The following is a 26,105-nucleotide window of genomic DNA, read 5'->3' as shown; positions in this document are numbered from 1 at the left end:
ATGGCCGCCTCTCCGGGCCCGGCTGGCGGTGCCGCCGCCGGGGCAGTGCACGGCTCCGGCCCGTTTGGCCTCGCCTTCGACTCCGGACTCGAGATCAAAACTCGCTCGGTGGAGCAGACGTTGCTCCCGCTGGTTTCTCAGGTAAAGGGGCGCGCGCGCGCGGTCCCTGCGTCTCCCTCCGGCCGCGGCCCGCGATGGCGGCGGTAGCTCTCGCGGCAGGGGCCGGGCCGGGCGGGAGGCAGCCGCTGCCCCACATTCCGCGCCAGGACTCCGGCGTCAGTGTCGGACCGCCTGTCTGGGGCTTGAGGACTGGCCTTGGTTGAGGCGGCGGGAGTCGGGACCATCCGAAATCCGGCTGCGGGGCTAAGTGGGCTGAGCAGCAGCGGAGGCTGCGGGGCGGGAGCCCCGTGCGGACTTGAGTGCCGGCCGCAGGTGCGCCGCCCTGCCTCCCCACAGGACCCTCCTCGGGGCTGCGGCTCCGGTGGCCCCTGGCTCCCCGAGGCCAGCTCCCCAGGGGCAGAGGGGACCCCCGCGGGGGCTCCGTTGGAACTTAGGGGCCCTCCTCGCTGCCGCTCTTTAACCCACTGCCCGCACACCTTTGCACCTCCAGTCCAAACCCGGACTGTGGCCAGTCTGGCTGGGGCGTTGCTGCCGGCCTCCAAGTCCAGCGTGCTCTCCTCTCCCCTAGGCCTTTGTCCCTTTCCCCGGAGTGTGAGTCGGCTCGCCAGTCGCCCGTTCACCCCGGCCCCTTCCCCTTAACCTGTCTGCTCACTTCAGTTGGCTTTTGTCCGGCCTCGGAAGGGTGAAGTGAAGGACCGTCTGATAGTTAATTCGGGTACACATCTTTTTGCCAAACCCCATTTGGGAATGTGTGCTTTATTGAATTTATTGGTCCCAGCAGAAGTCTGGAATCAGCTAATTGATGCGCGTAGCTTTAGAGAAGTTTTTGTTACTGTGAGCCGAGTTTACGCAGCCTCCGGGCTGGAATTCCTCACCTAGATCTGTTGTGATGTGCTTCACTGTGGGGAGTGAAGAATTCTGTGCCTTCAGGAGCTCGTTGATGTGTGACTCACAACGAGACTGTAACATCTTGATGCTTCACGTTAGCATTGCCAAGATTTTACAGGTAGAAGGAATCTTAAAGTTTATCTGATGCTAAATTTAAGAATTCTTACAGCATCCTTAACAGCTGGTCACCAGTCAGCTGCTTAAACATGCTCAGTGATGGGGAGCCTGTAGCTATTCCATAGAATTTCCAATGCTATCTGTTCTCCATCCCAGCCCTGCAGATATTTGAAAACAGCAGTCATACATGTCCCTAGATTCCTGTTATGCTGATTAAATAAACAGCCCCATTTTCTTCACCTGTGCTCATTTTAGCCTGGCTAACAGAACAGTGAATGAATAACCCTGACACTCCCCATCCCCCTTTCCTTCCAGGTCTGAAAGAAGCACTGACAGGTGGGATGAGTTGAGGATCAGTTAGTGATGTCTGCACTGCCCCTCCCACAAAAGAATACCACTACCACCGCCAACAAAACCACAACACAAAATGAAAAATACTGGAGTAGTTTTAAGAGAGAGAGTTAAGAGAGTGGTATTTTGTCCATTTTTCTTTTTTTTTAACAATCCAGATATAATGCTTACTATGCGCTAGGCCGTGTTCTAAGCACTGTATACATATTAATTCATTTAATTCTCATAACAATCTTATGAGGTAGAGATATGTTTATTCTCATTATATGAATGAGGAAACTGAGGAATAATGAGGTTAAGTGACTTGTAGTGGGACTTTCACCTGTAAATGTCGAACTGGAGTTTGAATCCAGGCAGCCTGGTCCCAGAGTCTGTGCCGTTAGCTACACAATATTTGTTCTCCCTAGAGATTAGGGGCGGTGATGAGGTCAGCCAGTAGCAGGTACAGAGAAGAGAGTCCACAATGGAAAAACAAGCTGGAAGGTTGTTGTAATCTGGAGAAATGGTAACTTTTCACAGTATCACTGCTAAAAATGTATCCTAGCGTTCTGCATTGTGTAATTCTGGGGTAAGAGAGGGTGGAGAGAGTAGGAGAGTGGAGGAGGAAACGTGAATTGGCTGCTGAGAGTTAACTAGAGGTCAATGCCAAAGGGGGAAAATGCCAGCTTTTTTTTTTCTTTTCCTTCCCTGTTAAAGACTTATTCAGGGCCATAGCTGAGGTTCTGCATTCCACACAGTATGTGTCCACAGCTGTATCTTTAGCATTATTATAACTGATATTCCTAATGATTAACTGCACTCAACAACAGAAAAGTTAACTTATGCTTAAAATCAAGAAATATATAAAGCATGGCCAGAACACTCACAAAGCAGTTAAGTGTGAAATACAGTTTAGAATGATTTTTAAGTTTTAGTGAGTATTAGTGGATTAAAGTGCAGCTCTCTAGAAAACTCATGTCCAGGAGTCTCATTTTCTAAGGATGCTGCATTATTATCCAACTCATGTTTTACCACCATATCCACAAGAATAAGTTTAAGCTTTTTAGGCAAGCATTTGTTGTAAGCTTTCTAGTTGCTACTCTTTGTGGGACTTGTATTCTAGTTGGGAGACAGGGCAGGTACAGAGTAGCACATGGCAAGTGTCAGATGAACATCATCCATAGTAAATGCTCTAAGAGCTCAGAGCAGGTGCGGATGAGTCAGCAACAGTGCCATAGAGGAGATAGGGTCTTGAGATGAACAAGTAGTGCTAGCCTTGTACAGCTTAGTTAGTTTTAAGCAGAGTTTCTACTCTGATATCATTTAACCTCTTCTGACTCTCCAGGTAAAAAGTTCTGGGTTAAATGGCCTTATTCTAGGAATGCAGCATCAGTATTAGACAAATGTATATATACAATTTTCTGCGTTTACATATTAGAAGAGATACATATTCTTAGCAATAGATGCAGAAAAGCTTCAGTTAAATTCAACTTCTAATCATAAGGAGCACATAGTAAACTAGTAATAGAAGAAAACTTCCTTAACCTGATAAAGAGTACCTACAGAAAACCTATAGTTAACATCATAGCAACAAGTCAGATTTAAAATAAACATTTCCTTTAAACTGGAAACAAGAGGAGGGATATCTGCTCTCATAGCTTCTATTCAGTTGTACTGGAAATCGTAACCAGTGCAACAAGACAAGAAGTGAAAGGTGTAAAGGTAGGAAAGGAAAAATCAAAATATAATTATCTACATAGAAAACTAGAGTCTACAAATAAATTATAAAAGTTAGGAAGTTTAGTAAGTTCATTGAATGTAGGCTTCTAAAGTCAACTGCTTTTCTTTCTACATTAATAACAAACAGAAAAGTCGTCCTCAAACATGATACCAGTTAGAATAAAAATGACAGCAAAATATGTGTATATATGTGTATAGCAAAAGAGAGGCCAAACTTCATGGAGAAAATTTAAAAATTTTATGGAAAGCCAAAGTAGAGCTAAATAAATGGGAGAAAAGTACCATGTTCCTGGCTAGATTGACTTGATATTATTTACACATCAATTTTCCCTGTTGATATGTAAATTTAATGCAATTCCAATGAAAATTTCAGCAGGATTTTTTTTTAGTAGAATTTGATAAAAGTAATTCTAAAATTTGTATGAAAGAGCAAATAGCCAAGAATAGCCAGAAGAGAAACAAGGTGGGTGGACTTGCTCTACCAGATTTCAAGTCTTATTATAAAGCTAGAGTGATTAAGACAATGTGGGTTTAAGAACAGAGATGGACAAATAGACTAGTGAAACAGAATAGAGAACCTAGAAACAGATCCACACATATACGGAAACTTGATAATTCACAGAATTGGCACTGCTCATCAGTGGGGAAAGGAAGAACTTAAAAAATGGGAACAATTGGTTATCTGAATAGAAACACATGATATTGAATCCCAATTCCAAATGGATTAAAAGTATCAATATGAAAGTAAAAAACTTAAAACACTTTTAGGAAAAAAAATTGGGCAATATCTTCACCACCTCATGGTGGGAAAAGATTTCTTAATACACTGAAAGTATAAACCCTAAGCAAAAATTACTACATTTGCTCCATTAAAATGGAGAATTGGACTTCCCTGGTGGCACAGTGGTTAAGAATCTGCCTGCCAATGCAGGGGACACGGGTTCGAGCCCTGGTCTGGGAAGATCCCACATGCCGCGGAGCACCTAAACCCGTGTGCCACAACAAGAGAAGCCACCACAATGAGAAGCCCGCGCACCGCAACAAAGACCCAATGCAACCAAAAGTAAAAATATAATAAATTTTTTAAAAAATGGAGAATCTTTGTTCATCAAAGTTGAAAGGATAAGCCTTAAAGTGGGAGAATATGATTGCAACACAAATAACCAACAAATGATTGGTAGCACCCAGGATAAATAAAGGACTCCAATGAATCAAAAATAAGATTATCCATTAAAAATTGGTAAAATGAATACTCATCTTGTAGAAGAGGAAACAGATGTCTAAAAGATATGTGAAAAGATGCTCAACTTTATTAGAAGTCAGTGAAGTACAAGTTAAAGCTGCAGTGAGAACAAGCTTTGGTGAGGAATGTGGAGTTGATGGAAATGTCAATAGTACAACAGTTTTGGAAAACAGTTTGATGTAATAAAGTTCAAGGTGGGTATTACCTAAGGCCCAGGAATTTCACTGTTAAATCCATACCCCTAGAGAAAATCCTGCACGTGTATTAGAGACATAGATTGGAATGTTGATAGTCTTTTTACTTCTAATGGCTCCAAACTGGAAACTACCCAAACGTCTTTTAGCAGTAGGATGTTTAAATAAAATGTGCTAAGTTCATACGAGATACTATGCAGCAGTGAAATGAATAAACCATAGCTATAATTATCAATATGGATGAATCTCAAAAGCATAATGTTAAGGGGAAAAAAATTAAAGGTTCAAAACAGGCAAAACAAAACCATACATCATTTAAGGATATAACATATGTGCAATAGTTATAATAAGGGAATGATGAACACAGAATCAGAGCAGTGGTTTCCTCTGGGGGGGGGTGAGGGGATGATGTAGAAAGGGAGGGGCCCTCAGGGCACATGGGTTGTCAGAGGTGCTGCTAATGTTTTCTTAAGCTTGGTGGTAGGTTTGTTCTGTCTTCCTTTCGTTTCTTTAAATGGTATGCATACGTGTTCTATACACTCATTTGTTGTATATTTCCTAATTCAGATGATTTTTTAAAAGCCCTGGGCTAAGTCCCAAGCACATTTTCTACAGAGCAGCTCCCCACCTTCTTTAATAATCACTTTATTCTTCCTGTCAAAACTCCCACTCCCAGTCTTACAATGCTTTTATCCAAGGAAGGGAAGAGGGATATCTGCCACACAGCTCCACCCTGGTGTGGAATGTTATTCTACCACCCACTAGTCTTTTCCTGTCTGTGATAGATTTACTTCACTCACCGTTATACAGACCCTTTAATAAATCTCCAGGGTAGCTCCCCTGTCTTCCCATTTCTCTCTGCGTTGTCCTGGAAGCTTCTTAGGATCTTTGTCTCACTAAGTTGGAGATGAATACATATGGGACTCTGCTGATTTGTGTATGTGAATATAGGTGTTTTTTTTGTTTTGTTTTGTTTTGTTTTTTGCGGTATGCGGGCTTCTCACTGTTGTGTCCTCTCCCGGGAGCACAGGCTCCGGACGCGCAGGCTCAGCGGCCATGGCTCACGGGCCCAGCCGCTCCCCGGCATGTGGGGATCTTCCCGGACCGGGGCACGAACCCACGTCCCGTGCATCGGCAGGCGGACTCTCAACCACTGCGCCACCAGGGAAGCCCGAATATATGTGTTTTTAATTGCAAAGGAAAAACACATAAATAGTGTATAAAGAGAGTGAAAGTGCCCTTTTTCCTGCTTTTAAAGACCTCCTCATGATTTGGTGTGTTTTCTTCTATACTGGTTGCTATAGCTGATTAGCTGATTTTTCTGTCTAATAATTTTGAGAATTTACTAATGAGTTAAGCCCAGGGATGAACTTCTCTGTCCTGGGCTGACTCCCTTGTTTTTCAGGTCCCAGGGAATTAAAGCTTTGTTCTTTTATCTGGCCTACTACCATTTTTTTTTTTTTCCTCCCTGGGCCTTCACTTGCTTTCTTATCTTCCCACAAAATAAGTAAACTAAGATAATCCATTTCAATCAAGAGATTACTGTCAGTTATTCTAGAAAATAAGAATAACATCACAAACATGAGGAAAGAACAGAGATTCTAGAAATGTGAAAAGGGCAATATCTAATCATTATGTAATGCTTACTAAATACCAGACACTATTCTAAGTACTTTATTTACATATACTAATTTATTCTCCACAATGACCTTATGAGATGGGTACTTTTATTACTCCTGTTTTTACAGATGAGAACACTGAGTCACAGAAAGGTTAGATAACTTGCTATATAATCATATGACAGAGCCAGAACTCAAACCCAGGCAGAGTGACGCCAGAAGAATTCATGCTCTTAACTGCTAGGCTATACTTTGTTGGCGATGAGAACTTCTTGACACCCTTTGTTAGAAGGTATCAAGTAGGTCCGGGTTCTTACTCTTTTATTCCACAGGAGAGTTCTTCAATGTATCAGATCCTCTTTCTTCCCCATGGGATACCTTCTCTGCCCTCTTTTCCAGTTCATTCAGACATTCTCTACACTCTGGTGTTAGGGCAACTCTAGGTTGTGACTCCCAATTTAATATGCGTCCTATTTTTGCAGAATAATAGCTAAAATTTTATTTGGCACATTCAAGGCAATTTTACCAGCTGTCTGTCCCCTGATTTTTTTTTAACATCTTTATTGGAGTATAATTGCTTTACAATGTTGTGTTAGTTTCTACTGTATAACAGAGTGAATCAGCTATATGCATACATATATCCCCATATCCCCTCCCTCTTGTGTCTCCCTCCCACCCTCCTTATCCTGCTGCTCTAGGTGGTCACAAGCACCAAGCTGCTGTCCCTGTGCTATGTGGCTGCTTCCCACTAGCTATCTATTTTACATTTGGTAGTGTATATATGTCAGTGTTACTCTCTCACTTCATCCCAGCTTATGCTTCCCCCTCCCCGTGTCCTCAAGTCCATTCTCTATGTGTGTGCCTTTATTCCTGTCCTGCCCCTAGGTTCATCAGAACCATTTTTTTTTAAGATTCCATATATATGTGTTAGCATATGGTATTTCTTTTTCTCTTTCTGACTTACTTCACTCTGTATGACAGACTCTGGGTCCATCCAACTCACTACAAATAACTCAATTTCGTTTCTTTTTATGGCTGAGTAATATTCCATTGTATATATGTGTCACATCTTCTTTATCCATTCATCTGTCGATGGGCACTTAGGTTGCTTCCACATCCTGGCTATTGTAAATAGTGCTGCAGTGAACATTGTGGTACATGACTCTTTTTGAATTATGGTTTTCTCAGGGTATATGCCCAGTAGTGGGATTGCTGGGTCATATGATAGTTCTATTTTTAGTTTTTTAAGGAAACTCCATACTGTTCTCCATAGTGGCTGTATCAATTTACCTTCCCACTAACAGTGCAAGAGGGTTCACTTTTCTCCACACCCTCTCCAGCATTTATTGTTTGTAGATTTTTTGATGATGACCATTCTGACCGGTGCGAGGTGATACCTTATTGTAGTTTTGATTTGCGTTTCTCTAATGATTAGTGGTGTTGAGGATCTTTTCATGTGTTTGTTGGGAATCTGTATATCTTCTTTGGAGAAATGTCTATTTAGGTCTTCTGCCCATTTCTGGATTGGGTTGTTTGTTTTTTTGTTATTGAGCTGCATGAGCTGCTTGTAAGTTTTGGAGGTTAATCCTTTGTCAGTTGCTTCATTTGCAAATATTTTCTCCCATTCTGAGGGTAGTCTTTTGGTCTTGTTTATGGTTTCCTTTGCTGTGCAAAAACTTTTAAGTTTCATTAGGTCCCATTTGTTTATTTTTGTTTTTATTTCCATTTCTCTAGGAGGTGGGTCAAAAAGGATCTTGCTGTGATTTATGTCACAGAGTGTTCTGCCTATGTTTTCCTCTAAGAGTTTGATAGTGTCTGGCCTTACATTTAGGTCTTTAATCCATTTTGAGTTTATTTTTGTGTGTAGTGTTAGGAAGTGTTCTAATTTCATTCTTTTACATGTACCTGTCCAGTTTTCCCAGCACCACTTACTGAAGAGTCTGTCTTTTCTCCATTGTATATTCTTGCCTCCTTTATCAAAGATAAGGTGACCATATGTGCATGGGTTTATCTCTGGGCTTTCTCTCCTGTTCCATTGATCTATATTTCTGTTTTTGTTCCAGTACTATACTGTCTTGATTACTGTAGCTTTGTAGTATAGTCTGAAGTCAGGGAGCCTGATTCCTCCAGCTCCGTTTTTCTTTCTCAAGATTGCTTTGGCGGGACTTCCCTGGTGGCGCAGTGGTTGAGAGTCCGCCTGCCGATGCAGGGGACATGGGTTTGTGCCCCGGTCCAAGAAGATCCCACATGCCGCGTAGTGGCTGGACCCATGAGCCATGGCCGTTGAGCCTGCGCGTCCGGAGCCTGTGCTCCACAACAGGAGAGGCCACAACAGTGAGAGGCCCGCATACTGCAAAAAAAAAAAAAAAAAAAAAAAAAAGATTGCTTTGGCTATTTGGGGTCTTTTGTGTTTCCATACAAATTGTGCAATTTTTTGTTCTAGTTCTGTGAAAAATGCCGTTGGTAGTTTGATGGTGATTGCATTGAATCTGTAGATTGCTTTGGGTAATATAGTCATTTTCACAATGTTGATTCTTCCAATCCAAGAACATGGTATATGTCTCCATCTGTTTGTATCATCTTTAATTTCTTTCATCAATGTCTTATAGTTTTCTCCATCTCCCTCTGCTATATTTTGGAAGAGCTTGAGAAGGATAAGTGTTAGCTCTTCTGTAAATATTTGATAGAATTTGCCTGTGAAGCCATCTCCTCTTGGGCTTTTGTTTGTTGGAAGATTTTTTTTTTTTTTTTTTTTGCGGTACGCGGGCCTCTCACTGTTGTGGCCCCTCCTGCCGTGGAGCACAGGCTCCGGATGCGCAGGCTCAGCGGCCATGGCCCACGGGCCCAGCCGCTCCACGGCATATGGGATCCTCCCGGACCGGGGCACGAACCCGTATCCCGTGCATCGGCAGGCGGACTCTCAACCACCGCGCCACCAGGGAGGCCCTGTTGGAAGATTTTTAATCACAGTTTCAATTTCCGTGCTTGTGATTGGTCTGTTTATATTTTCTATTTCTTCCTGGTTCAGTCTCGGAAGGTTGTGTTTTTCTAAGAATTTGTCCATTTCTTCCAGGTTGTCATTTTTTTTTTTTTTTTTTTTTTTTTTGCGGTATGCGGGCCTCTCACTGCTGTGGCCTCTCCTGTTGCGGAGCACAGGCTCCGGACGCGCAGCCTCAGCGGCCATGGCTCACGGGCCCAGCCGCTCCGCGGCATGTGGGATCTTCCCGGACCGGGGCATGAACCCGTGTCCCCTGCATCGGCAGGCGGACTCTCAACCACTGCGCCACCAGGGAAGCCCCAGGTTGTCAATTTTATTGGCAAAGAGTTGCTTGTAGTAATCTCTCATGATCCTTTGTATTTCTGTAGTGTCAGTTGTTACTTCTTTCTCATTTCTAATTCTGTTGATTTGGTTCTTCTCCCTTTTTTTCTTGATTAGTCTGGCTAATGGTTTATCAATCTTGTTTATCTTCTCAAAGAACCAGCTTTTAGTTTTATTGATCTTTGCTATTGTTATTTTCATTTCTTTTTCACTTATTTCTGATCTGATCTTTATGATTCCTTTCCTTCTGCTAACTTTGGTTTTTTTCTTCTTCTTTCTCGAATGCTTTAGGTATAAGATTAGGTTGTTTATTTGAGATGTTTCTTGTTTCTTGAGGTAGGATTGTACTTCCCGCTTAGAACTGCTTTTGCTGCATCCCATAGGTTTTGGGTCGTCGTGTTTTCATTGTCATTTGTTTCTAGGTATTTTTTGATTTCCTCTTTGATTTCTTCAGTGATCTCTTGGTTATTTAGTAGCCTATTGTTTAGCCTTCATGTATTTGTATTTTCTACCAATTTTTTCCTGTAATTGATACCTAGTCTCATAGCATTGTGGTCGGAAAAGACACTTGATACAATTTCAGTTTTCTTAAATTTACCAAGGCTTGATTTGTGACCCAAGATATGGTCTATCCTGGAGAATGTTCCATGAACACTTCAGAAGAAAGTATATTCTGTTTCTTTTGGTTGGAATGTCCTATAAATATCAATTAAGTCCATCTTGTTTAATGTGTCATTTAAGCTTGTGTTTCCTTATTTATTTTCATTTTGTATGATCTGGCCATTGGTGAAAGTGGGGTGTTAAAGTCCCCTACTTTTGTTGTGTTACTGTCGATTTCCCCTTTTATGGCTGTTAGCATTTGCCTTATGTATTGAGGTACTCCTATGTTGGGTGCATAAATATTTACAATTGTTTTATCTTCTTCTTGGATTGATCCCTTGATCATTATGTAGTGTCCTTCTTTGTGTCTTGTAATAGTCTTTATTTTAAAGTCTATTTTGTCTGATATGAGAATTGCTATTCCAGCTTTCTTTTGGTTTCCATTTGCATGGAATATCTTTTTCCGTCCCCTCACTTTCAGTCTGTATGTGTCCCTAGGTCTGAAGTGGGTCTCTTGTAAACAGCATATGTATGGGTCTTGCTTTTGTATCCATTCAGCCAGTCTAGGTCTTTTGGTTGGAGCATTTAATCCACTTACATTTAAGGTAATTATCGATATGTATGTTTCTGTTACCATTTTCTTAATTGTTTCGGGTTTGTTTTTGTACGTCTTTTCCTTCTCTTGTGTTTCCTGCCTAGAGAAGTTCCTTTAGCATTTGTTTTAAAGCTGGTTTGGTGTTGCTGAATTCTCTTAACTTTTGCTCATCTGTAAAGGTTTTAATTTCTCCATCGAATCTGAATGAGATCCTTGCTGGGTAGAGTAATCTTGGTTGTACGTTTTTCCCTTTCATCACTTTAAATATGTCCTGCCATCCCTTCTGGTTTACAGAGTTTATGCTGAAAAATTAGCTGATAACCTTATGGGGATTCCCTTGTATGTTATTTGTTGCTTTTCCCTTGCTGCTTTTGATATTTTTTCTTTGTATTTAATTTTTGATAGTTTGATTAATATGTGTCTTGGTGTGTTTCTCCATGTATTTATCCTGTATTGGACTCTCTGTGCTTCCTGGACTTGATTGACTATTTCCTTTCCCATGTTAGGGAAGTTTTTGACTATAATCTCTTCAGATATTTTTTCAGACCCTTTTTTTTTCCTCTTCTTTTTTTTTTTGCCGTACGTGGGCCTCTCACTGTTGTGGCCTCTCCCGTTTCGGAGCACAGGCTCTGGACGTGCAGGCTCAGTGGCCGTGGCTCACGGGCCTAGCCGCTCCGCAGCATGTGGGATCTTCCCGGACCGGGGCACAAACCCGTGTCCCCTGCATCGGCAGGCGGACTCTCAACCACTGTGCCACCAGGAAGCCGTCTCTTCTTCTTCTGGGACCCCTATAATTCTAATGTTGGTACATTTAATGTTGTCTCAGATGTCTCTGAGACTGTCCTCAATTCTTTTCATTCTTTTTTCTTTATTCTACTCCCTGGCAGTTATTTCCACCATTTCATCTTCCAGCTCACTAATCTGTTCTTCTGCCCTAGTTATTCTGCTATTTATTCCTTCTAGAATATTTGTAATTTCAGTAATTGTGTTGTTCATCATTGTTTGCTGTTTAGTTCTTTTAGATACTTGTTAAATGTTTCTTGTATTTTCTCTATTCTGTTTTCAAGATTTTGGATCATCTTTACCATCATTACTCTGAATTCTTTTTCAGGTAGGTTCCCTATTTCGTCTTCATTTATTTGGTCTTGTAGGTTTTTACCTTGCTCCTTTGTCTGTAACATATTTTTGTCGTTTCTTTTTTTTTTTTTTTTTTTTGATGGTTGGTGCTGTGTTCCTGTCTTACTAGTTGTTTGGCCTGAGAAATCCAGCACTGGAGTTTGCAGGCAGTTAGATAGAGCTCCATCTTGGTGCTGAGATGAGGACCTCTGGGAGGCCTCACTCCGATTGACATTCCCTGGGCTCTGAGGTTCTCTGTTAGTCCAGCGGTTTAGACTTGGAGCCCCCACCATAGGAGCTCGGGCCCAACCTCCGGCCTGGGAAGCAAGATCCTGCAAGCTTCTCTGCCTGTGCCCACAGCCCCTGCAGCTCCTTCAGGCGTATGTGGGGAGCAGTCCCCAGCTCTGGGAGCACTCAGCCGTGGGACTTGCCACGCCTCCTCTGATTCTTAACATAATCCTGGGAGGAAAGAGGCTGTGTAGTGACTGAGAGGCAACTTACTGCCTTTGTGACCTTGGGCAAATTCGTAACCTTTTCAAATTTCAGGTTCTTAATCTGTAAGATGAGGGTAGTAACAGTATCTACCTCACAGAGATGTAAGCATTGATTGAATCAGTACATGGAAAGCACATCAGATAGCGTTTGCTGTTGTGCTTAACGTTAAATGTTGACTAGTTTTATTTTTTGCTTGATAAGGAAATTGAAGTTTGGTCTCACTTTTGTTAAACTGTGTTGAAGTATGTCTGTGTAGAAAGCAAGACTGAAAAGGATTATGCCAAGTTGCTCACAAGGTAGTGGGATTATGGGTGACTTTTATTTCTTTGGGCTTTCCTATATTACCCCTTCCCGTTTTTAAAAACAATCAACATGTATAATTTTTTGGATCTCCCTTTTAAAAAATTTGAAAATAATTTTAGGACATATATAGACCCTTTTTTTTTTGTATAAATTTATTTATTTATTTTTGGCTGTGTTGGGTCTTCATTGCTGCATGCGGGCTTTCTCTAGCTGCGGTGAGCAGGGGCTACTCTTCGTTGTGGCACGCGAGCTTTTCATTGTGGTGGCTTCTCTTGTTGCAGAGCACGGGCTCTAGGTGCACGGGCTTCAGTAGTTGTGGCACGTGGGCTCAGTAGTTGTGGCTTGTAGGCTCTAGAGCGTAGGCTCAGTTGTTGTGGCGCACAGGGTTAGTTGCTCCATGGCATATGGGATCTTCCTGGACCAGGGCTTGAACCTGTGTCCCCTGCATTGTCAGGTGGATTCCTAGCCACTGTGCCACCAGGGAAGTCCCATATGTAGACCTTTTAATAAGAAATTTTATAAATTGACTTGGCTCCTCCAAATTCAATTTGAAATGCATACCTCTATTTAGACTGAATATTTTGCAGAGTGCTTTGAGTAAAAGGAAGATAGCCACACCTAATTATGCACTGGGGAGGATGCTTGTAGTGAAAGCAAAATGTGTGTTTCAGAACTGAACAATAGTTGGTATTTTAGCCTAACTGCAGGATCTTTTCTTTACAATTGAAAAGTCTAAACTTTATAAAGGATTTAATAAAAACAACTTAAACTTCTTTTCTCCAGAGTCTCTTCCAACATGGTTGTTGGAACAGTCAGTGGTGGTCAAGTACTCTGTTCTCCAGGTGATACTAAGAGTTCCCTAGGATGTATCAGGTGTGGAGAAGGACTAAGCTGGTGCTCATAGTATTCATATTTGTTTCCCTGCTTCCCATAACCCATAGTTATCCTCAAAATTCAACCATAGAAACACTTCTTTGATGGACTGCCTAGTAATTTTAGGTAATATTTTATTTTGAAGAAAGTATTTTTCCCTCCAAAACCAAAAACACTCAGAAAACCCAGGAAGATTGAAAAGCTTCACTAAAGGAAAGAGTATGGGGTGGACTTTGGTGTCAGATAAACCTGGGTTCAAATTCTAAGCTAAGCCGCTTCTTAGCTGTGTAAGCCAAGTACTTAATTTCACTCAGCCTCAGTTTTCTTATCTTGAATAGTATGTAAGGATTAAATAAGAGAGCTAATGATAATATGCCTCTGAGTACTTAAACTGGGTACTATGTTAAACATGATACTGCATTGTTTTCTTTAATCCTCTTGTCAGTTGAGAAGTCAGAGGCAGGGAAGTCAGGTTGGCTAAGTGGTGAAGAGGCTAGGCTCTTGAGTCAGAGTATCTGGATTTAAATCTTAAATCTCCTACTCTTCTTGATGTCTAATTTCCTTACTCTCCATGCTGTCTAGTTTTCTCATTTGTGAAATGGGGATGACATTAGTACCTATTTCATTGGGATTTTGTGGGGCATTATAATGTAGTACTTAAAAGTGTGGTCTCTGCCAGCGTTATCCTGATACCAAAGCCAGATAAGGACACTATAAGGAAAAAAGCCAAACCAAACCAAAACAACAACAGCAAAAGACTATAGGCCAATATCCCTGATGAATACAGATGCAAAAATTATTAACAAAATACTAGCAAACTGAATTCAGTAGCACATTAAATGGATCATACACCATGATCAAGTGGGATTTATCCCTGGGTTGCAAGGATGGTTCAATATACGCAAATCAATAAATGTGCTACACCACATTAATAAAATGAAGGAAAAATTATATAATCGCAATAGGTGCAGAAAAAACATCTGACAAAATTTAATATTCTTTCATGATTGAGTATATAAAGAATGTACCTCAACATAATAAAGGCCATATATTATAAGCTCACAGCTAACATCATTCTCAACAGTGAAATGTTGAAAGCTTTTTCTCTAATGTCAGGAACAAGACAAGGGTGTCCATTCTCACCACTCCTATTCAATATAGTACTGGAAGTGTTAGCCAGAGCAGTCAGGCAACAAAAAGGCATAAAAGGCATCAAAGTCAGAAAGGAAGAAGTAAAATTATCTCCATTTTCAGATAACATGATCTTATATATAAGGAAATCCTAAAGACTCCACCAAAAAACTGTTAGAACTAATAAACAAATTCCTAAAGTTGAAGGATAAAAAAATCAACATGCAGAAATTGGTGTTGTGTTTCTATACACTAAAAACAAAATATCTGAAAAAGAAATAAAATAAAATAAAATAAAAGTAGCATCAAAAATGATAAAATACTTAAGAATAAATTTAACCAAGGAGGTGAAAGATCAGTACACTGAACACTCTAAACCTTTGATGAAAGAAATTGAAGACACAAGTAAATGGAAAGATAATCCATGTTCATAGGTCAGGAGAATTAGTATTAAAATGTCCATACTACCCAAAGCTATCTATAGCTTCAGTGCAATTCCTATCAAAATTCCAATGGCATTTTTAACAGAATAGAAAAACAATCCTGAAATTTGTATGGAAGCACCAAGACCCCAACTAGCCAAGGCATCCTGAGAAACAGGAAAAAAGCTGGAGGTATCACACTTCCTGATTTCAAACTATACTACAAAGCTATAGTAATTAAACAGTATGGGGCTGGCATTAAAATAGACACATGGTCCACTGGAACAAAATCCAGAGCCCGTGCATACATAGTAAACTAATATTTGACAAAGGAGCCAAGAATACTCAATGGGTAAAGGATAGCTTCTTCAATAAATGATTTGGGAAAACTGGATAATCACATGTAAAAGAATGAAATGGGACCCTTATCTTATACCACTCACAAAAATTAACTTGAAATGGATTAAAGACTTAAGTGTAAGACCCGAAGCCATAAAACTCCTAGACAAAAACATAGGGAGGGCTTCCCTGGTGGTGCAGTGGTTGAGAGTCTGCCTGCTGATGCAGGGATGTGGGTTTGTGCCCCAGTCCAGGAGGATCCCACATGCCGCGGAGCGGCTGGGCCCATGAGCCATGGCCGCTAACCCTGCACGTCCGGAGCCTGTGCTCCGCAGTGGGAGGGGCCACAACAGTGAGGGGCCCGCGTACCGCAAAAAAAAAAAAAAAAGACATACAGATGGCCAACAGGTACATGAAAAAATGCTTAAAATCACCAATCACCAGGGAAATTCAAGTCAAAACTACAATGAGATATTACCTCACATCTGTTAAAATTGACTGTCATCAGAAAGATGAGATAAGTGATGGTGGGGATGTGGAGAAAAGGGAATGCTTGTGCACTGTTTGTGGGAATGTAAGTTGGTGCAGCCACTATGGAAAAGAGTATGAAGATTCCTCAAAAAGTTTAAAAAATAGAACTACGATATGATCCAGCAATCCCACTTCCTTCATAGAAGGAAGATCAACTAATCTCAGGTAGCTACACAGATACTTTCTATCACATTATCCTATTTTAATATTTTGCATAGCATTTACATTAATTTTTTTTTTTAACCTATGTGTGTGATTATTGTGTCTCCCCTCACTCCACTAGAATGTAAGCTCCATGAGAGTATGGGCCTTTTCTTTCTTGTTCATTGCTGTTTCATCATTGCCTAGAATTTTATTTGACATATGATAGGTGTGCAACAAATATATTTTGTACATTGGATTATTGTTATTTTGATAGACTGTAAACAGAATAAGGGCAGGATTGTGTTAGTCTTGTTCAGTGATGCAGCCTCAGGACCTGTATTCTAGGAAATTTTCAAATTTTGGAAGATAATATTATAGATGAGGAAATTTAGAGAGATTAAGTACATTTCCCTAGGTCATTTAGTTACTAATGGCAGAGCCAAGGCTCAAACCCAGGCCTTCCTGACTCTAAATTATTAATACCATAACACATAAAGTGCTTGGCACATAGTTGCTGCTCAAAGGGCAAGTCCCTTCCTCTTCTCTTAATTCACTATTCTGGTCTTTGTTAATATATTTATATAAATCATTTCAAAGTTATACACGATGAACATGTACCATTTGGGATTTATATTTTTCATGTTAACATTCTTTAAATATTTTTATATGTCACTATAGTTCAGGTACTAATTTTCTAGGACATTTTGAAGATTTGTATTTGTTTCAACCAGCTTAACTTGTCACCTTTTATATTTTATTTCAGGCCTGGAATCAAGTGTTAAAGCTCTTGGTATTTCGTTTACTTTGAGTCTGCAACAAAACGGAGAGAAGTATAAAACATAGATTATAGTGGTCCTTCTAAGTGTAAACAAGTATGGTTCATGTACCATTTTGTACAACCTACACACTGTGCTAGGCAGTGGAGTGGAATGCATGGTGAAGAAGATGCTGTCTTTACTCTCACAGCAGCTCAAGTCACTGTAGAGGCATCTAGACCTGAAGTGCTTTGGTTTTATGTGGATTCTTTGAATGTAATGATCCACCTTCTCCTACTTTTCTCCTGTCTTTAAGATTTGTTGAAATATCTGGAGGGCTTATAGAACTGTGTGCCCTGGATAACTGCCCTCAGGTAAACTTAGAATTGTTATTAATGGAAATGTTGTCCTCAGGAGGGATGCAAGATGATTCGCTCGTTGTCTGGGTTGAAGCATTAAAACTATCAGTTAATTTAGTGTATTAGGCTAGTGTAGTATGCTGGGCTTAATTTTCTTGGCCATTGTGATACAGCTTTAAAAAAAAGTATTGCGATAATATTTAAGCAGGTTGCTTTTATCTTTTATTTTTAGATCACCACGCTTATTAATCATAAGGATAATACCAAAAAGTCTGATAAAACTCTGCAAGCAATTCAGCGTGTAGGACAAGCTGTAAACTTGGCAGTTGGAAGATTTGTTAAAGTAGGGGATGCTATAGCCAATGAAAACTGGGACTTGAAAGAAGAAATAAATATTGCCTGTATTGAAGCTAAACAAGCAGGTATGTTAAAGCCTATTTATACCAATTTTATTGCTTTGGATATCATGACAAATTATTGTCTTATTTTGAGTAAAGATGTGTACTGTGTTTTAGCCCTTTTATTACTGATGCCTAGGTCATTAAGGCCCTAGATTAGTGTCCAGGAATATTGAATTTCTCTTGGATTAAGTCCTAAATCTGAAACATTGAATTCTTTCACTGGGCAGGGTAGAAGCCCACCATCCTGGCCATCAGCCATTGAATGCAAGAGGTATAGAAGGAATGTGAGGCATGGACTCTACTGTCAAGGAGCATGTTAGCCTATTTGCCATCATGTAGGAAATGGAAATAAAACTAAGCCTGTTCCTGTCTCTACAGCAGACAAAATCTGACTTCAGATTTCCTGATGTCTCACAAGTCTATAACTGGTGGCATAGAAGTTTGAGAGAACCTGGGGAGTTTTGACGGATACAGATAATTCAGCTTTGTTTAAGTGTCATTTATCCACCTATTCTTTAAAATATCTTACTGAGTGCTGGCCATATGCCAGGCATTCTTCTAGACCAGAGGGATATAGCCACGTAGAAATCAGTATAAAGTCTGCCCTCGTGGAGCTTGCATTCTAGTGAGGGAGACCATAAACAAATGAATAAATAGATATGTGCATAAGGACAGGTGGTGACAGTTATCATGGAGAAAATAGTAAAGCAGAATAAGGGTTAGGAGACCAAAGGAGGTATATTTTAGGGAGGGCAGGGTTTCTCAACTTTGATGCCGTTGACATTTTGGCTTGATAAGTCTTTGCTGGGGGTGCGGGCTGCCCCTTGCATTGTAGAATCCCTAACTTCTACCTATCAGATGCCTATAAATCCCTTCTTCCCCCATTGTGACAGCCAAAAAATGTCTCGACATTGCCAAATGTCCTCTGAGGGATCAAAATGGCCCCCCCAGTTGAGAACTACTGAAATTGGGGGGTGGAGTCAGGAAATCTCTCTAAGGAAGTAACACTGAAGCAGAGACTGCAATGAAGTGAGGACCCCAACTATATGAATATCTGGGGGAAGGACATTCCGGGCAAGGAGAAGAACAAGAACAGGTATGGCTTTCTAGGCAAAGATAGGAACTTTGGGCCATGTTCTAAGTGTCACAGTGGGGCTAGTGGAAGGTTTTGTGCAGGATGGTGACATAATCTCACAATATATTTTAAAAGCATCCCTGGTGGCTGCTGTAGAGAGAACAGATTTTAGAGGGTATGGGGGTGAAATCAGAGACCAGTTAGGAGGCTGTTGTAGTGGTTCAGGTGATAGACGATGGTGACTTAGACCCAGTGATAGCACTTGAGGTGGTGAAAAGGAGTTGCATTTGGTTATATTGAGAAGGTGGAGCTGGTAGGATTTGTTGATAGTTTGGATGTAGGATGTGATGGGAAGAAGAGTCATGGATAACTCCAAGGTTTGATGGGTAGATGGTGGTGCTCTTAATTGAGATGGGCAACCCTGAGAGAGGAGCAGGTATGTTTGGAGGGTCATCATGGGGGGAAGGGAGTAGGTGAGATAAGGCCAAGTAATGTGGAGGGGCCAACCAGGCAATACATGGCCCTAATGTTATATGAATGACTTCAGGTACTATTCTATACTTGATAGATTGAGGAATTTGGGGCCAGCTGAAAGACAATAATTTTGTGTTAGAAATCTTTCTGGTAGTGCGGAGGAAATGAACAAATGAGGGTTGATTGAGAGAGAGTTGAGACTAAAGGCAGAGAGATTAATGTGGAAGCTTTTCCAGTAAACCAGGCTAAACCAAGACAGTGTGTTAGGGATATAAAAACCAGAAAGAGTACACTAAATATTCACTAAGGTGATTAAATGATAGAACTTGGTTATTGACTAAAACAAAGGGAGGATTCTGAGTTGACTCTTGGGTTTCTAGCCATCACTAAGATATAGAATAGTTTTTATGTAGGGAAGGGGAATGGCCTTATTCTACTCATAATTTATGTTTTGCCTACATATTAAAAGAGATTTAAGGGAATTCCCTGGCGGTCCAGTGGTTAGGACTCGGTGCTTTCACTTCTGTGGCCCGGGTGCAATCCCTGGTGGGGGAACTAAGATCCTGTAAGCCGTAGGGTGTAGCCAAAAAAAAAAGAGAGAGAGATGTAAAATAGTTACAATTAAACATATGTTTAATGAACCCATTAAAATAGGAGATGAAAATAAATATACTAGAAACTTTGGCCAACATTGTTACTCTAATTAAACATGAAATTTATCTTTGTACTTCCTGGAAAGCAAGACAAGAAATGTGGGAAAGAAGGGGTTATATAATTCTCATTGTTTGTTGAAAGGAAACAAACCAGCTTGTCAAGAGGAAAGTGACTTTTTTTCCTGGAACTAAATTGTGTGGGCACTTATACAAGAGACGTTATTACATAATGCCATGGACAATTCAACAGAAAACGTAGAGATATTTTTCATGTTACTGTTTCTTAAGCAAACCCTTAATTAAAGCAAGAGTAAGGGTTTTTAAAAGAAAGGGCAGCCTGAGTCCTCACCTTTTGGCTTCGTAACATGTCACTGTGCTCAGTGTAAGGTGAGAAGAGGATGTGTACACCTACCCCAGCTCCAGTAGACTGTGCTGCCCCTGCAAGCCCTGTAAGCCTAGGAGCTCCATGCAGGTGTCTTTTGGATGCTGTCTGGTGTCATGGGCTGCGCCTGTTGTCTCTTCTCATGTGAAGTGCCCTTTCCCTTCTTGAGAACTGCCTCTTAGGGTCACTCAGATAATATAATGAGAATGGTGCCTCCTGGAGTTGTAGGATATGGAAGCCTTATTTTCTCTTAACATATACAAATTTAAGACTTCAGTCACTCCTGGAATGTTTCTAGCCCACTCAGCTCACAGTAGTCATTTTCTCCTTTGGACCATTTAATATTCATTTGAGGGGAATAATGTAAAGTAGTGATAAAGAACTGTGGCTTTGGAGTCAATCCCAACTCTTCCACTTGCTAGCAGTGTGATATTGGGCAAGCTACTAAACCTTTTTAAACCTCAATTTTCTAATCTATAAAGTGGGGATATTGTTAGTGTTTATAGCAGTGTTTTGACATAATGCATGTATGCATTTGGCACATAGAAAGTGCTCAATAAATATTAGTTGTCATTATAATGATTATTTCTAACTTTTCTTTCCCTGTGTTGAACTTTTGCATTGTGTTTTTACTTTTCTCTAACTGAGGTATAATTGACACACAACATTATACTAGTTTCAGGTATACAATGTAATGATTAGATATTTGTATATATTGTGAAATGATCACCACAGTAGGTCTAGTTAACATTCACACATAGTTACAAGATTTTTTTTTTCTTGCAGTGAGAACTTAAGATTTACTCTATATCAACTTTCAAATATGCAATACAGTATTATTAACTATGGTTGCCAGGCTGTGCATTACATCCCACGACTTATTTAACTTATAACTGGAAGTTTGTACCTTTTGAGTCCACCCATTTTGTCCACTCCCCAACTGTTTTTACTTTTTACTTGGCTTCTAGTCAAGTTTTACATTTTCTGTGGACACTCAATAAATATTTGTATTTGACCGACTTTGAGTTTTTGCTTTAAGACATAGCACTAACTAGTTACATATAACAAGTTAAAAAATGACAACCATGAAACTATAAGGCAGCTTTGTGACTTTTCCAGGGAACTAATTTCTGAACAGTCTATACTTGGAACAACTTTATAATGTTATGGAAGCATTTAACTTTGTTGGTGGAGCTAACCAAATGTTACCATCCCACATACTTAGGGCTAAATGCCTGGGGTTTAGTCAGAAAAAGGAAAGGTTAAATAACGCCATATGGGCAAGCTCGTATGTAGTATCTTTGATGACTGAAAGCTACTGGAAAAAGTAACATTTTCCAGGGGTGCAGAGGAAACATTTTTATATTTCTTGCTATTACAAAGTGATACTTTTCCTCTTGCTCCTTTCTCTGTACGTTAAAGTTTAATTCTAACCTCTTTTTTCTCTTCATATTTGCTATATAAACTTGGTATTAGTTACCTATTGCTGTGTAACATATTAACCCAAACTTAGCAACTTAAAACCACAAACATTTTATTCCCTCACATAGTTTCTGAGGGTCAGAAATCAGGGAGTAGCTTAACCAGCTGGTTCTGGGTCAGCGTCTCTCATGAGGTTACACTCAGGGTGTTGGCTGGACCTGCAGGTTTGGCTGGACTGCAGGATCTGCTTTCAAGCTCCCTCTCTTGGTTATTGGCAAGCTTCACATTTTTGCTGGCTCTTGACTAGAGGCCTCCGATTCTCCCCATGTATGCCTCTCTGCAGTAGTGGCTGCGTACAACATGGTAAATGGCTTCCCTCAGAGAGAGAGAGCAACCAAGATGGCAACCTCAGAGTCTTTAACAACCTAATGTTGGGTGTAGCATGCTGTCACTTCTGCCATACCAACCCTGGTATGATGTGGGAGGAGAAAACACAGGGATGAAAAAGAGGTGGGGACCATTGGGAGCCATCTTGGAGGCTGGCTACCACAGACTTCGTCTGTTAGTAGAACTTCAGCTGTTGTCATGATATGTAACCACTCCATATGTAATGGCTTATCTTTTGGGTTTTCCTGTTTCATTTCAAATTCCTATTGTCTGAAACTAAATTTATCATCTCCCTTCCCATGCCCTTCTGACTTTTTTAAGTGACTTAGGTTTACAACCTTGAAGCCATTTTTTTCACTTTTCCTTTCCTTCTTATCACTGTTAAGGTCCTAATTTTATATTTTGTTCCCTCAGTATCTCCCAAATCATCTTTTTTATATTCCTATGGCTATCATCCTAGTAAGTTCCTTACTGCTTCACACCCACAATTAAAATAGCTGCCTGGTTAGTAGCCTGGCTCTGAATCTCTCCTTTCTAGTCCATTTTATATGCTTCTATCAGACTAATCTTCCTGAATCCTGACTCATTATGTCATACCTCGTGATATATCCATTAAAATTCAGATAATTTTTCTCGAGATCCTTAGCCTCTTGTGTGTATGTAATAATATTGACAAGAGGGCTTTTGTGAGAAAATCAATCCATTATGTACTCAGACTTATTTATGACTTAAAAATGATCTTGAACATTACAAGATGATGAAGTTTATTTTTTTAAACTTTTAAATTTAAACAGTAAGGTTTGGGAAAAAGTTACAATCTGGTTTCATTTGGGGGGACAAGAAATATTTGAATTGTTTTATTGTTGGATAATTGCTATTACAGAAATCAAAAGATTTTCATAGCAACAATGAAGAAGAGACTTTTTCTTTTTTTTTTTTTTTTTTTTTTTTTTTGCGGTTCGCGGGCCTCTCACTGTTGTGGCCTCTCCCGTTGCAGAGCACAGTCTCCGGACGCGCAGGCTCAGCAGCCATGGCTCACGGGCCCAGCCGCTCTGCGGCATGTGGGATCTTCCCGGACCGGGGCACGAACCTGTGTCCCCTGCATCGGCAGGCGGACTCTCAACCACTGCGCCACCAGGGAAGCCCGAGGGATGGTTTTTCTAGGCCCACTTTTCACTGAGGATGCCTCCTGCTGGGGCCCAAAGTCTTGTCTTCTCTCCCTGCCTATCCATAAAAACCCAAACCCCTTCAGGTTATGGAGATGGGCAGTGACAGCCACCCCCACCCCTGCCCCCCTGATGCTCCCTCTATCCCCTCAGCCCTAGCCAAAGCCTGGGCAGCTGCTTACTTCTCTGCTTTTAGGTTCTTCTTTGGTTATTGGCTCCTGGGATCTCTCTTTCTTGGCCTTATAGAGCAGGAGGCTTTTGGGATCATGTAGTTTGCCATACTGCTGGAAACCGAAGTTATAATATTTTTCAAACTCGATGAATGCAACAATTTTTCACAATTCTTAGGAATATACCATTATTTTGCCATTAGAGAACCTTATATGATAATCCTTGGGTTCATCAAGAAGAAGCTATTTCTTATTCCTGAAATAAGACTCCAAAGTTGAGTTTCTACCCATTGAGCACATTACCTTAAAGATTAAAGTCTGGGGCCTCCCTGGTGGCGCAGTGGTTGAGAGTCCGCCTGCCGATGCAGGGGATACGGGTTCGTGCCCCGGTCTGGGAGGATCCCATATGCCGCGGAGCGGCTGGGCCCGTGGGCCATGGCCGCTGAGCCTGCGCATCCGGAGCCTGTGCTCCGCAACGGGAGAGGCCACAGCGGTGAGAGGCCCGCGTACCGCAAAAAAAAAAAAAAAAAAAGATTAAAGTCTGGATTTTAATTTGTGTGACTTATTCCCAGTTTAACCCCCCACCCCCCACCCTTTGCCTTTCTTCTTAGGAGAAACAATTGCAGCGCTTACAGATATGAGCAGCTTGAATCGTCCAGAATCTGATGGCCAGATCACAATTTTTACAGATAAAACAGGAGTTATAAAGGCTGCAAGATTACTTCTTTCTTCAGTGACAAAAGTGTTATTGCTGGCAGACCGAGTAGTCATTAAGCAGATAATAAGGTCAAGAAATAAGGTACTTACTTACCTTTCTAATGTTTCTACTTGTGTCTTTCACGGTTATTCAAAAAGTTTTTTGTTCTTCTTTTTTTTTTTTAGGTTAACTGCAGGTAATTCAGCAATGCTTATCTGTTTTAATTGTTTATTATTCTAATTGTCTACAGTTTAAAAGTGATGCTTCATCTATACCTGTAATTCCTAAATGTATATACTGGGCTCAAACTTTTGAATGCAAATAACATTTCTTCTCAGAAAACCGTTATCTACTTGTTGAGGTTTATTGGTGAAAACTTTTCGTGTGTACAAATGTGGGAAGAAAAGCTGAGCACCATGACAGTGTATGTAGTAGAAAGCTAGCTGATAAAAATACTGAATTCCGGGCTTCCCTGGTGGCGCAGTGGTTGAGAGTCCGCCTGCTGATGCAGGGGACACAGGTTCATGCCCCGGTCCGGGAAGATCCCACATGCCGCGGAGCGGCTGGGCCCGTGAGCCATGGCCGCTGAGCCTGCGCGTCCGGAGCCTGTGCGCCACAACGGGAGAGGCCACAGCAGTGAGAGGCCTGCGTAACGCAAAAAAAAAAAAAAAAAAAAAAAAAATACTGAATTCCTCAGTGCCTTTTTTCCCCCTAAGTCAGAGAGTAACAATTTATGTGCTTAAGAAAAAGCTCAATTACCTGAAACCACAATTATCCACATTATAAAATTTCTGTATGCAAAGTTCCTAAATATTACTTAATAATCATAAAATTTAGAGAATAGATTTTAACTCTTCCAGTCTAGACCTCTTTCAGTCTCTCAGATAATGGCCATGCTTCTCCGTCAACAGGGAAGCCAGGGTGTGTACAATTATTTATTTATTTATTTATTTAGCTGCGGGTCTTAGTTGCGGCAGGCGGGATCTTTTAGTTGTGGAATGTGGACCTCTTAGTTGTGGCACGCGAACTCTTAGTTGCGGCGTGCATGCGGGATCTACTTCCCCGACCAGGGATGAACCTGGGCCCCCTGCATTGGGAGCGCGGAATCTTACCCAGTGGACCACCAGGGAAGTCCCAATCACTTCTTTCCCTGGATAATCCCCTAGGCAAAGAGGAGGGCAGTCAGCCAGGGAAGGGATCCTCCCACTGATTTGAGGACAAAACTACCTGGCTAGTATTGAGTGAATTGAAAAATGTAAGTTTAAAGAGAAAAAGCAGTTGGAGAGGTGAATCGGACAGTGCTAGAGGCATAGGAACAAACCTTCCTCTCTTTGGAAGACGGAGGTTCTGCTCAGTGGTAGCAATCTGCCTTATCTGCATTAATTGCCTAGGCTTCCTGAGCTGCCGGGGCAGATTAACATGCCAAATATCCATCATATCCTCATTAAAAATAAGTAAACACAGGCTATCTGTGTTTTCCTTCCCTATCTTGGTCTGACTAAAACTAATCCAGTATTGTTATTTTAGAGAAAAGTATTTGAAAATATGTTTCACATCTATTTACTTTACTTCTAAATATCAAGAAAATACATAATGTTCTCTGTTGGCTGTGTTACAGACATGCCTTCTATCTACTTCTGGCTGCCCAAAGCTTCTTGGCAATTAACTTATTTACCACAGGCAGTTTCTGACTGATCCAAACTTTTCCTACTCGTGAAGTCCCTAATCGCCCTTTGCACTCCTCACTATGCGAGTGACCTTCCTTACACTTTTCTGAGGAGGATGGGGTTCCCCCAATTCTGGTTCACTGAACCTTAAAGCTTCTGTGTATCATCTTTTATCCTCATCCCCCTCCTACTTCTCTGAAGAATTTGATTACCTTAGTCCTGCCCATTCCCACCTTCTCCAGACCTTGCTGCATAAATGACCTTTTACATATTTAGTCATTTCCTTTACTTTTTCCTTTAATTTTCAAGTAAGCCCAAGTCTTCCCATCCTAAAAAGAAATCATTCCCGAGATGATTCTAACCTTTGAATCTGCATCT

The 26,105-nt window shown here is 40.8% G+C and overlaps 1 protein-coding gene across 2 annotated transcripts in view; it reads left to right on the top strand.

Moving 5' to 3' along the window:
- Nucleotides 1-26,105, top strand: part of CTNNAL1 (catenin alpha like 1) — a gene marked incomplete at both ends in the record, with an annotated part of 59,407 nt that continues 33,302 nt past the window's right edge. For both annotated transcript variants that reach the window (XM_079706075.1, XM_079706074.1), the window contains 3 exons: nt 1-141; nt 17,466-17,655; nt 23,975-24,162. In XM_079706075.1, the coding sequence (XP_079562201.1) occupies nt 1-141; nt 17,466-17,655; nt 23,975-24,162 (519 nt within the window). The remainder of the gene's footprint in view (nt 142-17,465; nt 17,656-23,974; nt 24,163-26,105) is intronic.

This window comes from Hyperoodon ampullatus (genome assembly GCF_949752795.1).
Source record: "Hyperoodon ampullatus genome assembly, chromosome: 6".
Lineage (NCBI taxonomy): Eukaryota > Metazoa > Chordata > Mammalia > Artiodactyla > Ziphiidae > Hyperoodon > Hyperoodon ampullatus.
The sequence above is the reverse complement of the archived record's forward strand: the minus strand, read 5'-3'. Positions and strand labels throughout refer to the sequence as shown.